The sequence below is a fragment of the Chroicocephalus ridibundus genome, chromosome 4, assembly GCF_963924245.1.
Source record: "Chroicocephalus ridibundus chromosome 4, bChrRid1.1, whole genome shotgun sequence".
NCBI classification, from domain to species: Eukaryota; Metazoa; Chordata; class Aves; order Charadriiformes; family Laridae; genus Chroicocephalus; species Chroicocephalus ridibundus.
In genome coordinates, this window is record NC_086287.1 from 81,134,867 (window position 1) to 81,148,786 (window position 13,920).

The window sequence follows — 13,920 nt, forward strand, 5'->3', positions numbered from 1 at the left end:
ATATTTAAGTATGAGAGATAGTAGGAAGGCCTTCTAATGGTGACGGAATTTTCATGTGGACTAATGAATTGCAAAATTAGACCGATTAGTTTTCTGTGCAAAATTACATACAACAACCTCCTCTGGCTGTGGACTGAACTCACAAAGCCTTTTCCTGGCCCATGTATTTACAGCAAGCTGTTGGCTTTGGATATAGAATATATGGCTGGAAATCCGTAACTAATTTTTGCCTTTCTGACATGGATTATGTGTGGACTTCAATAACAGACCAGAACCCAGATATGCAAAGATAACAATGACCAAAATATCAGTAGTCTCCAGGGATACAAATTCCGAGGCATGCCAAGATTTAGAGGTTTACAGCTGCATAATGTGGCTGAGAGGTTATGTGATAGTGTGATTCAAATCCCCACAACAGATCCAGTCCATCATATAACTGATAGCATTTAGGTTTTTCTTTTTGAAATTAAGTACGTAGTTAGAAATGGCATTAAAACATGGGAATTGGACTTACGTGATCCTGACTCAAAAGGGTCAATTTTATGTGGCCTTAAATTTAGCAGGAATTGAAAAATAATTCACTTAGAATAATTGAAAGTGACATACTGACTCCATCAAGTTATTTGCTTTAATGTTTCCTGATCTGCCTGATTGTCTAAATAAGAGTTGTATTTCAACGTTAAATAAAGGTTTAGGAATAGGGACGCCAGATAAAGATTACAGATATCTGAGGCTGAAGTTTAGCAATTTATGAGAAGTGCAAACAGCTAGAAATAGGTTCTTTTCAAACTATCCCGCATCCACTGATAACACAACATGGTTTCATTCTGATTTACAAATAAGCAGGAAAAGAAAGATACATGTAGAAGGAGAACAGATTCAGTTTGCATGAAATTAAGAAAAATTCCCCCAGATTTTGATTGCATTTGGTCCTTCTTACAGCAGACTGAATCAGTCTCACTAGATTTGCACAGTAATACAAATCTGTTAAAGAATAAAGGATGCCTTAAGTTAGGCAGTCTAAAAAAACATAGCAGTTCTCAGTAATAAGATGAAACAGAAATACCCTGGTTTACCAGATTAAAAACACAACAAACAAACCCCCTAAAAACATAAATACATTTATATTAGACAAATTAGATGGCTTTTGCACACAAATACTATTGTGATCTGCAATAAAAAATAGCTGCTGCTTTGGTTAGTGAAAAGCTGAAAGGTACCCTGCATTTCATAATGTACCTTTGGAGTTTCTGTAGTGGTACGGCCTTTACAACAAAGGTAACAACAGATCTTTTTGGTGTCTGTGTCAGTTTTATTGTAAATAATATCATAGTTTATTAGCATTGATACCATCCAGATCTCTGCTACTGCCAAACTCAAGTTTTTATGCCATCACAGCCTTTGGGTATCAACTAACTGCAAGTATATAATCATCACCTATTCCAATAAATCCCACGCTACCTTTGCTACTACAATGATTGACCTGGAGAAAGTAGCAAAACATACATGACGGTTACCTTACTGTAAAATCCCTGTAGAGATGGAACAATTAAGTTTTTCTGTGTTGTACATGCTGTTCCCCATATCTGCTAAAAGGCCTGTGGTCCTCTTGACTAACTTTTATTTCTTGGTCTCAGCTACAAGAGCTGTTGCCCTTTTTGTCTTTCAAAAGAGAGATGCTGGGGCCTTTGCCTTCCCTGACAATGAGTTAATGTCTGCAATTGTTTAGCACTGTCTTCACAAGATTCACTATATCCCCTCCTAGTGAAACCTAGAAGAAAATTGTTATGACTACTTAGGTTTTTTCTCCTCTTTTTCTATTACTTGATTTCCAGCCTTTCTATAGGTAGAAGGAATATCAGAAGTTGTTCAGATTTAGTTTGATTCCTCCAGAACAAAAGGTCCCATCTTACCACTTAAGAAAGAATGAACGTGAAACAGTAGCAGGCAAGAACAAGTGTGAATACTAATGAGTCAAAGTTTCAAAGCAAGAATATCAGAAGCTGGCATCAAGGGAAGTCTAGACAATGCCTATGACTCTACAGATGAGCTCCAGGTGGAATTCTATTTAAATCCTTAAGACAGAGTGGCATTAGTCACCGCTTACTTGTGTCAAGGTTACTCTGATGGTGATGGCCCTTCCCAGGGAAGATTAATGTAAAATACTTTTTGGAAGGTCTATTAAAAGATCTGTATGAAAGGAGGAAGTGTAAATGTGATATTGGCAACATCAGGTTGTAGAACACAAGGAAAAGTGCTGCAACAGGACATAGTTTGTTAGGGCAAGATTTATTTCACTGCAGAAGGCTAAGCAGTCTTTGACCATGTCAGCAACATGACTGTGCTGAGACAATTTAAGTCCCTGGTAAGCCAAGGAACATACAGGGGGGGACAGAAACTAGGCCATTTGAATTGTTTTGCTTTCTTCTAGTGATAGAGAGCTCCACGCCTATTCTCTCTTTCTCATATTCTCTCTATATCTTTCTCCCTGTCTCTCATTCTCTCTGCCCCTTGCTCTCACTCTCGTATTCTCTCTCTCAGTAGAGGCAGGGTTTCAAGGTGTGTTCCAGAGGCAGTCTGACTGGATTGTAACTGGCCTCTGCCAGCAGGCAGAGATTTGGAAAAGTAAAGCTTGCAGAACAGGAGCTCTAATAACAAACTCGGGAGCAGTAAGTACCAGACTGATAATTGTGTGCTGAAGCGGGTATGAACCACATCAAGGAGGAAAACCAAGCCCCAGCCCTACAATACAACCACTGCCACAGCATTCTGCCTTTGGTGGCAACTCACACTGTCCTAACAACATGATTCATCTTCTTCTTGGGAACAAAGCCAATCTTCTGCCATTCTTTTGAAATTGTTAGCAAAGGGACTAATTGCAGTAGCCATTTTTAAAGCTGAAATAGCCATCTCGCACTTTCAAATTCTGATGTAAAGCAGAAAATATAAAAATGTGTTCATTTTTTTTCCAATTGCTGTCTTCTTGGTAATGAAAGGATTTTAATGGAATAAAGGAATCTTCCCAGATTTGGAATAAGCTCTTTGGAAATTATCTCCTTTAGCAGTTACTTCTGTCACTCTCTTCTCAGAGGATATGCAGTCTTTTAAGAGACCAGATGAAAAGCCTCTGAAACCTGAAACAGGTCAGACAGGATTATTCTAACAACTGTATCAGTGTTCTAAGTCACACAAAGTTGGGAGAAGGGACTTTTGTATGTGACCAGAATTCATTGGTGCAGAGTCAATACAAATCTTTACGTAGTTAGCCAGGTTTGGAGAAGGTTCCTCCTCCCCTAGACATCCCCATGGCCTGAAGAAACCCAGCAGGTAAGGACTGCAGTATGAAATGATGAGCTGTCTCTCAAGGAGAGAGCCACCATGCAAGAAGTGTTGGGAGAATTATTTGATCAAAGAAACAATATGATGCCAGAACATACACAATCACAAAGAACTAACATGAAGGCAATGCACTGCCAGGAGCTGGTTTGTCTCTTAGGAGTTTTAGTGTGTCTGGAGGTTCCCATTATGATGGTGCCATCTACGAATGCTGGCAAATTGCAAAATAACTCTGTGACTGGGAAGAGTAAAGAAGGGTGCAGACTGACCAAAAGCTGTCTTTGCTAAAGTCTTCAGCAAATTTCAGAGGAAAACCCTCAGTCTGTGGAGAGGTTTGTGTGATTTGGATTTGGTAATAGAGAGAATTGAAAAGGGTTCCTTTGAAGAGGCCATGAAAACGTGAGGTGCTTTTAATCCCAGAAGAGCAACGTGGTATTTCAGCTATTTCTGAATCAGAGTTTGCCCACTCTTGGCTGCTCCTCATTGTTTCATGTTCATTGCCATTGCTTTGTGCCTCCTCTTGATGGTTATCAGGCAGTAACATCACACTATGAAACATTGTGCTATTTCCTTAGCACAAGTTGAGTCTGTTTTTGCTGTGACTTGCACAAACAAGCTGTATAATAAGACAGCTGGCAAAACCAAGCATTTCAACATAGTGGAGATCTATGCTGTAGTAGCCAAGTTGCTTGCTTGCTTTTTCTTTCCCCTCCCTCAAAGGGCCAAGAAAGCACCATCCAGAGGCCCTTAACTAACAAGGACTTGAAGGCCTGAATTAGCATTCCAATCTTTTTATTAAAACAGCTCACAGCAGAAAAATAAACCTGACCTGCTTACCACAGAGTAAGGCTTTGGGTTTGTGTTACGCATGTGTAATTCAAGCTGACATGAACTGTTGTTGGAAGGAAGGAGAAGGCAAATTCTGGATTTTGACTTGAAACGGCAGTGATGACTTGCATGCCCCTAATATTAGATGAGAAAATCCATGGGGCTGACCATTAATTGGCAGCTGTGATTCACGGATTACAGAACAGGAGTTGTCCTCAAGTTACTTTTGCCTTATACATTGTTCAAAGTGCATTTGCTTTCAGAAATTTTGCCTATATGAATAAAGGCCTACGTTTTCTCTGTAAATGACAGAATTAAAATAACATTCCTTAGAAGGAGATTAAACATTAAAAACCTCTCAACTTGAAGACCTGTTGGAAAAGGGCTGTTTTGGAATAGATTTTGCTACTGTGTTCAACCAGAAAAGATCAAATAACTGAATCTTGTGGACTGTGTGCTTCTGAACATATGATTTTGGTGATCGTACTCTTAAAACTGATTTTCTTTCGTCTTCATCTGCAGTAGTTTTTGCCCTGTTAAAACACATGGCTTTTACTACAGATTCGCTTCTGTACGCAACATGTACAGGCAACTGAGGAACAGCAGTTCTGTCTTAATGAGGTCAAATGCTCTTGCCTGGAAGATAGTTTCTTAGTGTGCACACAGTCACGTATTCAAAGCAGAAAATTATAGGATGGCAATTTAAGCTTAACATCTTTCATTACTGGGTGTACCAGTCAATCTTGTATCTTTTTCTTGGCATGTCAAATTATATTTCTGCATGTCATTGTCTAAACTGTGTTTTATCTTTCCACAACTGCCAGGGACACAGTCAACTCACATTTACAGTTAAGTCTGGATTCTAAATGAGAATTCTTTCTATTCAATTTAAAAGCCTGGAGAATTAGTAAAAAAAATAATAAATAAAAGCTCTACAGTCTTTTAACCAAAATACTTTAGCAGAAGCTGCCTGAGGTTATAGCTACATAAGTAAAAGGGATCTGTGTAGTTTTATTATCTAAACAGAAATGTAGGGAGTGAACCAGTGACTTGAAGAATAAACATGCAACAGGAACCTATTTGCAATAGTTATGCAAATTAAAAACGTGGGCACAGGAGATGAGCGTACAACCCTTTTACTGTAAAAGTAAGTCAGTGGCTCTTCAGAAAAAAAGGGCTTCAATGTGTAGAGACTGCGTATTGCCATTGAAGGCATGTAATTCCAGACCCAGTGGTGGGATATGCTGACCACCTACACTGACCTGAAGGAACTTTCTACATGCTAACAACGTATCTCTGCATACCATCCCTCTACCCCTTTCTGCCCTACAGTTCTGTTTTAGTAGCTTGGGAGTTTTGAACAGGAACCAAACATCGTGTGACTTACACTACGCCAGGCAGTTTCCAATCTTACATGCGCTGACTTGTGGATCCTAAAATGCTGTTTAATATGCAAGTGCTTTGCAAGTATGTGTAAGCCAACTTTACCTGGCATAGAACTTGACATTATATAAATGTTCCTAAGCAGGAAATGGAGAAAAAAGGAGAGCGTAAGTGGAGAGAGATGTCAGAGTAACAGGTTTGAAGGGACTTTCCATAACACGGTCAGTTAAAATTGGCATGAATGCAAAGTAACTAATCAGGTATGTGTGCTGCCTTTGTAAAATAAAACTAGCTTGTTAGTACTGATTAAGTAAAGGGAAGGGCCCTGTCCAGAGATTACATTATTCTTGCATTGAATTCATGTTCAGGCTAAAAATTCTAGTCTGAAATGTAATTAAAGTCAACACTTGATACGGTGGCCATCTGTTAGCAAGTCTAAAAAAAAGGGGATAGAAAAAGATCTTATTTGTTTGAATTCTATTGAGAATGTAATAATTTATTAAACTATGCCTGTGCTCTAGCTTGCTGTAAAAAGTTTCCAGAAACACCAAGGAAAATGGCTGAAAGCAGTTCTTTCTCCCTGTATCACCTTAGTAAGCCAGAATCAGCTCATCATTACCATTAGCAAAGGGGAAGAGAAATCAGGTTTTTGCTTTTGAAGCATGATGCCATTTCAAAATTATAAAACAAAAATAAAATATTCAGAGAAGTGATTCAAGTAAGTGATTTTGCATGAAGATTTCCAGCTGGAAAGACATGATGTAGATCAAACACTTGATTTTCCACCTGGATGAATACAGGTCACAGGTCAACAAAACTTACTAAGTCCAAGTACAGCGTGACCCATCTGTACTCCTGAGCAATCAATCTTATTCTGCTTTAATAGAGTATTCTTGCTTTTCGCATACATTGGCTTAATCCTGAGCACATTAGTTGAAATTAATGACGCATTTTTATTTACTTTTTTAAAGAACTATCCCTTCTATTGCCTAGTCAGAGACTTCTCAAGTAACACTTTAGTCCTTATTTCTGTGTGCACTGTGCTCCTGTTGCAATCATTTGCAGTTAATATACAAAAGAAGCGAGTGCAGATAGAATAACACAGGAACTGCTATTCAGAATGTGAAACAGCAGAACAAAACTCAGAGCAGATGAAAGCTTACACTGTGCAAACAGGTTCGAGTAGCTGTTTTGCAGTCTACATGACAAGCTGTATAAGTTACACAAGTATGGAGTCTAACTGAATTGAACCAAGTTTAAACAGGGAAAGCCTCTGTTTAGACTAATTAGACAATATCTGCATTTAAGATGCTTTTAGTTTAGAAACAAATGACCCAAAGGCATCTGGGCAGAACAGGACAAACGCAGATTTACTAGTGGGTATATCATTGCTTCACCTCTGCCTGCTCTTGCTCCCACCAGCCAGTCAGTGGTTCCATGTCAGACTGTGGAGTCCGTGTGCATGTTCATGCCTGTGCAAAGCTCCTTCCCCATCGTGTGTAGCAGAGTTGCTATGGGGCAACCCTTTTGCTGTCAGTGAAGGGTAATCACGGACCTAGAGATGCTGTGGGGCATCACCATTCTCTGACAACCGCTTCAGCCTCTTTTCTTTATCAGGCAGTGTTAATTCTGCTGGCGGTGGTTGAACTAACTCTGTGAGCTAAGGTTGAGATGGATGAAAAAAGTAGCTGTCCGTTTTTAATTAAAAGTAAACAAAGAAGTGCTATTGACCTGTGATCACACGGAAATCAATTTTAGACCAAAAATTAGACACTTAGAAAATCTATATTTCAATTATAAGGAACCTACTCAAGGCTGTATAATGTACCAGAGTTTGATTAAACAATAGGAGGAATAACAGTATATTTTATCAGAAAAGCAAAGAGGAATTAATAACTTGAGCAGTGTGGAAGAAAATAAAGTCTTTCAGCTGCTTCCTTAAGTTGATTAGTGTTCTCTGCAGAGAAGAGATCAACTTTTGCGGTAATACTGTCCTCCTTCCCTGCCAAGGGAGGTTTTTGTTTGCTTTAGTCATGTTAAGAGCATAGTCACATGAATGCTGGTAGCCATTGATAATATTCCATGAGACTAGTTCATGAAAAAAAACTTTTAAATGGAAAATGCTGTGTAAGCGGACACAAAACTGCCATAACAATCTTTTAATAAAGTGATTGGCAATGTCTTGCTCTTGCTTTTTTAAAACGTGGATTATTCTGTCTGCCTGTGACTGAGCTGGAAATCGAAGTAAGCAGGAGAGTTGGGAGGAGTAGTGAAGATCATATTATATTTGTTTTGCCAAGTAATATCTCCTGACCTGTGACGTTAACTTGAAAACATACTCAGTGAGAATACTGGAAGATTTTATACTCTGGAAAATGCACCCACTAGAGCACCTAGTTGCATAAAGTCAATGACACCTTTATAAACAAACTTTAAGGCAGAAATCAAAGCAAATGTTCTGAAATGAAGTCCTCATCACCACTCTGAAGTTTTAAAGTATAAATCTAAAAAAGAAGCTGTCTTTAATAATTATTGAGCTAGACATAAGTAATTGATGTATATAATATACAGTGAGCTGAAAACATGCTTTACCTTCTAAAGCAAGGGGAAGCAAGTAACATGAAGACTAAAGCATTAAAACAATCTCTTCTTGCTAGCATTGCTATGGCACTAGTTTTGTTCAAACTGCTTTACATATACTAATCAAATTGGCCTTGCAGTACCTGTAATAACATATTGGCAAGACTTTCTAAAGCAGTGAAGGCAGGGAATAATATTTGAAATCAGAGAAAAGTAACTATGCTAGATGCTTTACTCAAAAATAAGCGAGTCCTCATGCTGACAGGGCAGGATGTGATGTGAACAGTACAAGCAAAAAGCCACACCTGAATTGCAATGGGTTTGGTTTTTTTCAATGGTAAGTCTTAATATTAAGATAAGGAATAAGAGAAAAATAAGAAGATCACAATGTAAGCACTGACTGATTTGGATGCTCTATTTGTTACATTTTGGGCCAGACCCTCAGGAGTATCTTGTGTCAGGGTTTAGTGCCCTAAAAGCACTAACCACCCAAAACTTTGGGCAGCGTTACCAGGCGTTTATGCTCTGAGGGCTTGTTGTCCTTAAGTACCTCAACTTGCGCCATTAAAAAAAGAGAAGCCGTGTCAGTGGTCGTCTGGGAGGGCGTTAGTCTGCGCGGCTCTGGAACGGCCGGAGGCAGAGGAGTGTTGGGTGGGCCTGGGGAGTGGTGACCGGGGAGGGCTGGTCCGTCTCCCCTCTTAGGACACCGCCGGTTTCCCTGCCCCGGCGGAGGCAGCATCTCCGACATCCTCATCACCGTTCTAAACGCTATCAGTATGATGAAAGCCGGTCAGTCACCCTCTTGTATAACACAAAGGACACGGGATTGCAGCAAAGGGTCAAAGTGGCTGAAGAAATGTAAACGCTGCTTTATGGGGGTATACTGTATTTGCCTTACGCAAGCAGTGACACGAGATAAACAGTAGCCGGAGGGCGGGTTTCTTTGTTTTGTGCCTCTCCCGCCTCTCGTGGGAGGGGGGGCGAGAGAGGGGGTGTCCCGCAGCGGAGCGGGGCCGGGGGCGGCCCGGGGCGGGGAGAGCGCGTCCGGCCACGGCTTCGGGCAGCGGCAGGGATGGAGGAGGAGGGAGTGGGGGAAAGATGCTCGTGTTCTACGAGCTTTTAACTCGGTGCGAAGCACGGCACCGGCACCGGCAGCACCGCCTCCCCCGGCCGCCCGCTTTCCCGAGGCTTCGGCAGGGTGGCGTCTCAGCCCCGCGGGGTGTCAGCGTCCCCGCCGGCCCCACCGCTTGCCACGTCGGCCCCACCGCCGGCCGCGGCCCTGCCGAGCCCCCCGACGCCCCAATCAGGAGCGGCGGCGGCGGAGGAGTGCCCCGGGGGCAGGGCCAGTGCGGGTGGCGGCGGCGGGCAACGCCGGGGAGCGGAGCGGACCGGGGCGGCGGGGAGCCCGCCCTGCCCTGCCCGGCGCTGCCCTGCATCCCCCGCCGCTGCCCTGCATCCCCCGCCGCTGCCCTGCATCCCCCGCCGCCCCTGCCTCACCTTCCGCAGCTCCTTCTCGATCTCGCCAGCTTTAAGGACGATGGGGCCCCGCACTGCATATTCCACTGCCTTCACTTGCGGGTTCATGGACTCCAGCGTCAGGATCTTCTCCCTGCTAGCCTTCTCGGTGATCTTCACCGCGGAGGCCTTGGCAGCGCTGCTCCGGCGCACCGTCCCCTCCCGCGCCGGCGGCGGGAGCCGGGGACACCGCGGCTGCCGCCCCGCCGCCAGCCAAGCGGCGCAGCGCAAAGCCATCTCTCTCCTTCCGCCTCGGCAGCCCCCCGGCCCTTGGCAGCCCAGGCTTGCCGCAGTTTGCTTGGCAACCGAGACAAATCGATGCATGGTCCCTCCGGTAGTTCACAAAGCCAGAGTAAGGATACTAGTGCTGGGGATCGGTGTATTCTGTAATCGGAACTGGGAGCTCGTCAGGCGCACACGAGCGAGAGATGCGGTGAGAAGAAACGCCGAGGAGCTGGCACAGTTACACGCTCGATCCTCCCATGTCCAGATCCTGCAAACTTAATTGCAACGGATACAACTGATCTTGCAGCGTCGCGATGCCACCAGAGGAGCCATAGATCCCACGATTGCATCAGAATAGGGTTGCAGACCCTTCTCCCCAACAGAAAGCGCTAGTGCTCCGGAAGAGTCCCGGGTAAAACCATCCTTCCTCAGCCGGCGCCCACCGCCGCCGCCGCCCCTGCCCGGCCCCGGGCGTGCGAAGGTGGGGATTGCAGCAGCGAGACTGCCGGGCGCGCTGCCTGGCGGGTTTTGTAGTTCCTGCAGCCCTGGGCTGCGCCTGCCCACAGCATCAGGTGATGGGCAGGGAACTACCGCGCCCACAGCCCCCCCCGGCCCGCCCGCCGCGGGGTCCCGCATTGTCTGCCGCCGCTCGCGGGCGAGGGGCGCGCTCCCGGTGCTGGAGATGCCGGGTGGGACCGGGGAAGGAGCAAACCCAGGGGCGTTTCCGAAGGGAACGGCGAAGCCAAGTGTTCTGGGTGCCAGCCCCGGAGCGGAGCCGGGGAGCGGCGGGGACCGGGGGGCCGCAGCCCCTGGCGGGCGGGGGGCGCCTGGCTGCCGCGGCGGGTCCCGCCGTGCCGCCGCCTGCCCGCGGCGGAGAGCGCTGCCTTTGTCTGCGTGTGGGTTTTTTTTTTTCTGCTCTGCGGTTTGGGGAATGCAGTATTGCCCCCGCTGATTCTCCGCTGGCCGTCGGGCCAAAAAAAAAAAAAAAAAAAAAAAAAAAAATCTTCCCGGTGTGTTTTCCCGGCTTGGCGGTGGCGTCGGAAATGCCGCGGGAGGTGCAGCGGGCGGCGGGGGGGCTGCGGGTGGGTCACCTGTTGCTGGGGGAGAGATCGGGCAGCGAGGCTGGGCGCCAGCGGCCCCATCCCACACCCCGTCCCCCTGCCAGGGCAGCTTTTCGACTGGTCCTTCCCTCCCGCAGGAGAGAGTTGGTCCTCTCTCACAGTTTCCTCATTGTTTCCAGATGATGAAAATGTTTTTATCTCTCGGGTTCAGCTCAGCTTTTGTAGCAAATGACTGGAGATCTGCCATGAAATACAACAGCAGCAGAATTCAGGGGAGAGAGTGGTAAATGCTCTCCCCTTGCTGCCCTAGGGGAGGAGAAGGCCCGTTTTACCCGTCCTGGGTGCCCAGAAGAGACTCCTTGTTTGTGCTCAGAGAGTGGAATAAGGGAACATTCACTCAGGAATATTCCTATGACCTAATGTTACCTCCCTGAGTAGGAGCCTGGGCTGTGAATCAGGCTTATTTGTGAATTGTTTTTGTAGAACCTTCTTTTTACTTTCTCCACTGGCTTACAGAGAATATAGAAAACCAGCTTCCTATTTTAGGTGCCTAAATTAGATGGTTTGAGACTTGGATTCTGTCCTCTGTGGTTTTGGTATCTTTCCTTGGTTGATGAAGAGAAAACAAGCTGCTTTTGCTGCATTTGATTTTATTTTGTCCCATACAATAATATCTCGAGACTTTTTGCTGTTTTTATTCTTTCTTCTTTCTAACGAATTTCTGCTTGCCATAGTTCATAAGTAATTTGTTCCAGTCCTTATTCTACAAGTGCAATATTTTAGCTCTTGCTCTGTGCTAATTTAAAAATAATTGCTACTTGAGAATTTTAGTCAATTCACAGTTAACAAAATAACAGAAATGGGATGGGTTTTTTTGGTGCTGAAGGGAGCATCTTGAGATGGTGCAGAAAACTCATTTGTTTTACTCAGGAATTAAATTTTGTGTATTTGCAGTCATTGTACCGATTGTACTGAAAGCTTTTTCTTGTTCAGCGCTCAGCTTGTGAAGGTTTAGTGGAGTGTGTCTGAGCCTGCTTATCCTGCCTCCAAAATTCTGCTCAAAAAATGACCCAGAGGAGCCCTGTATGTTAGAAATTCCATTTCCAAGAAGGACATTTTTGTTTATTTGCAGCTTCAATAACTGTTTTGGGACATTACAGTCTGCATCTCCTTCAGACTGTTTCACACACACACACACACACCATATTGTAAACCTTTTAACTTTTGAAATGTCAAGTTTGGGAGCCTGAGTATTTCGACATTTTCCCTTTAAAGTTGTCGTCAGTCATGTATCTGGAAAGCTCAGTGTTACCTGAATCCAGCTTTTTGACTGATAATTAACAAGCAGGGTCATGGTACTTTTTTTCCAGGTTTGATAAAATGTAGTTCAGAAGAAAAGATTTTAAGCTGTGGTAAGACTTGTCAAGGTCAATTTTACCACAAAACCAAAACCAGAACTGATTTTGCAGTAAGCTTTAATCAGATGACGTGAAATGTCCAACTTATTTTAAATTCTAATATTTATATTCAGTGTATACAAGTAGACTTTCCATCTTGATTTCAGTGTGAGTGTTTCAGGGTTCATTAGAAATCGAGGTTGAAATGTTACCCAGCCTATTCAAAATTGAAGCCCAACAGATTTGGAACCACTAATTCTGCTGGGGGAAGAACACAAATTAACCTTTGCTCTTGGTCCACACAATGCTGTTCCACCCCCTACCCGCCCCCCACAAACAGCTGGTGTAGCAGAAAGTTTGTAGCTGGCTCTGCCACAGTGTCTCCGATTGATCCCCCAGGAAGGAAGGGTACAGACTGCCTGATGCCTCCGTTTCTGCCTCCACCTGACCATCCAAGCAAGACCTCACACCCTGTTTGCAAATTCTGTAATGCTGCGTGTTAGCAGGTGACATAGCACGGCAGCGTTGGAATAAGGCTAGCAATCTTAAAATGCGTGTTGCACAAGCCGAAGCATACGTTTTTAGTAAAACATTTGCGAACCTGAAATCCAATAGTCTGATTGATTTCCTAAGTTAAGAAATACACAGAGGAAATAAGTAATATGAAAAAAACCTTTCCATGTTCAATGTAACATGAAGTCTTGTTTGTATTATAGAAAAAGTACCTGTTGCTTTGATTATGATAAATGTGTCTCCAATTGTTATTTTAATAGAGATACTTTCAGGAAAGGAAGTAGCGTATGATGAACTTGCAATGTTGAGGCAAAGTTGTGCCTATCTTCTTGCCTTTTGAAGGTAGCAGCAAAGCTCCTGCAGACTTCAGGAGAGTCAGCATTCCACTCCGATGTCAGTGTGACTGTGTTTCCATGCATGGCACTCTGACTTATTGTGGCTTGGCATATCTACCTATAAAATGAGGAAAAGAAAACTTAGCTCATGAGCTGTAAAATTAGTTAATGCGTGTTTGTAAAAATCTCATGCAATGACCTGTTAAGGATGAAGTATCTTTTTGTATTTACTTACAGAAATCTTCTTTCTCTCTCTCTGCTGCCCCCAGAGTTGAGCTGCAGATGGCACGCATCATTACAGGCTCATGCTATACCCTTCAGAGAAGATTTTGGCTTTTGCAAGTTGGCCTGTGGTGATCAATTGACCTGGTCAACAGACAGTTTATGTGTCCTGTACAAATCGTATGAACACAGATTTCAGACAAGCCAGGCAATTACTGCTTACCTAGGGCAGTTCCTTGATCCCCGTGTTGCATTCCATCTTTAGTCATAAAGACATAGGATGGTTTTCTTGCAGTCATAAGAAGATAAAATAAAGAATTTTATCTTGATGGTGAGGAGCTGGAGGTACAGATCAACAGCAAATGCATAAATGCATAGAAAGGTAGATAATTGGAGGAAAAAGACCTTGATAGACTAACAGCTGCTGTCACATTTCCATTTTGGCAGACCTTCAGCAAGCTTCTTTGTCATGAAGAGTTGCATGGTTTAAACCCCGTAATTACAATAATGGCATGTGGTAACTAG

The 13,920-nt window shown here is 43.8% G+C and overlaps 2 protein-coding genes across 2 annotated transcripts in view; one reads left to right on the top strand and one right to left on the bottom strand.

Annotated features, from left to right (window-relative positions):
* GPT2 (glutamic--pyruvic transaminase 2) overlaps positions 1 to 10,385 on the bottom strand; it is a 28,653-nt gene extending 18,268 nt beyond the window's left edge. Inside the window, exon 1 of the mRNA XM_063334449.1 lies at positions 9,625 to 10,385. Within this exon, the coding sequence (XP_063190519.1) occupies positions 9,625 to 9,966 (342 nt within the window). The 5' untranslated portion in view covers positions 9,967 to 10,385. The remainder of the gene's footprint in view (positions 1 to 9,624) is intronic.
* The window catches only part of C4H16orf87 (chromosome 4 C16orf87 homolog), a 40,305-nt gene that overhangs the window by 2,570 nt on the left and 23,815 nt on the right, over positions 1 to 13,920 (top strand). The gene's annotated exons all lie outside the window — the stretch shown is intronic.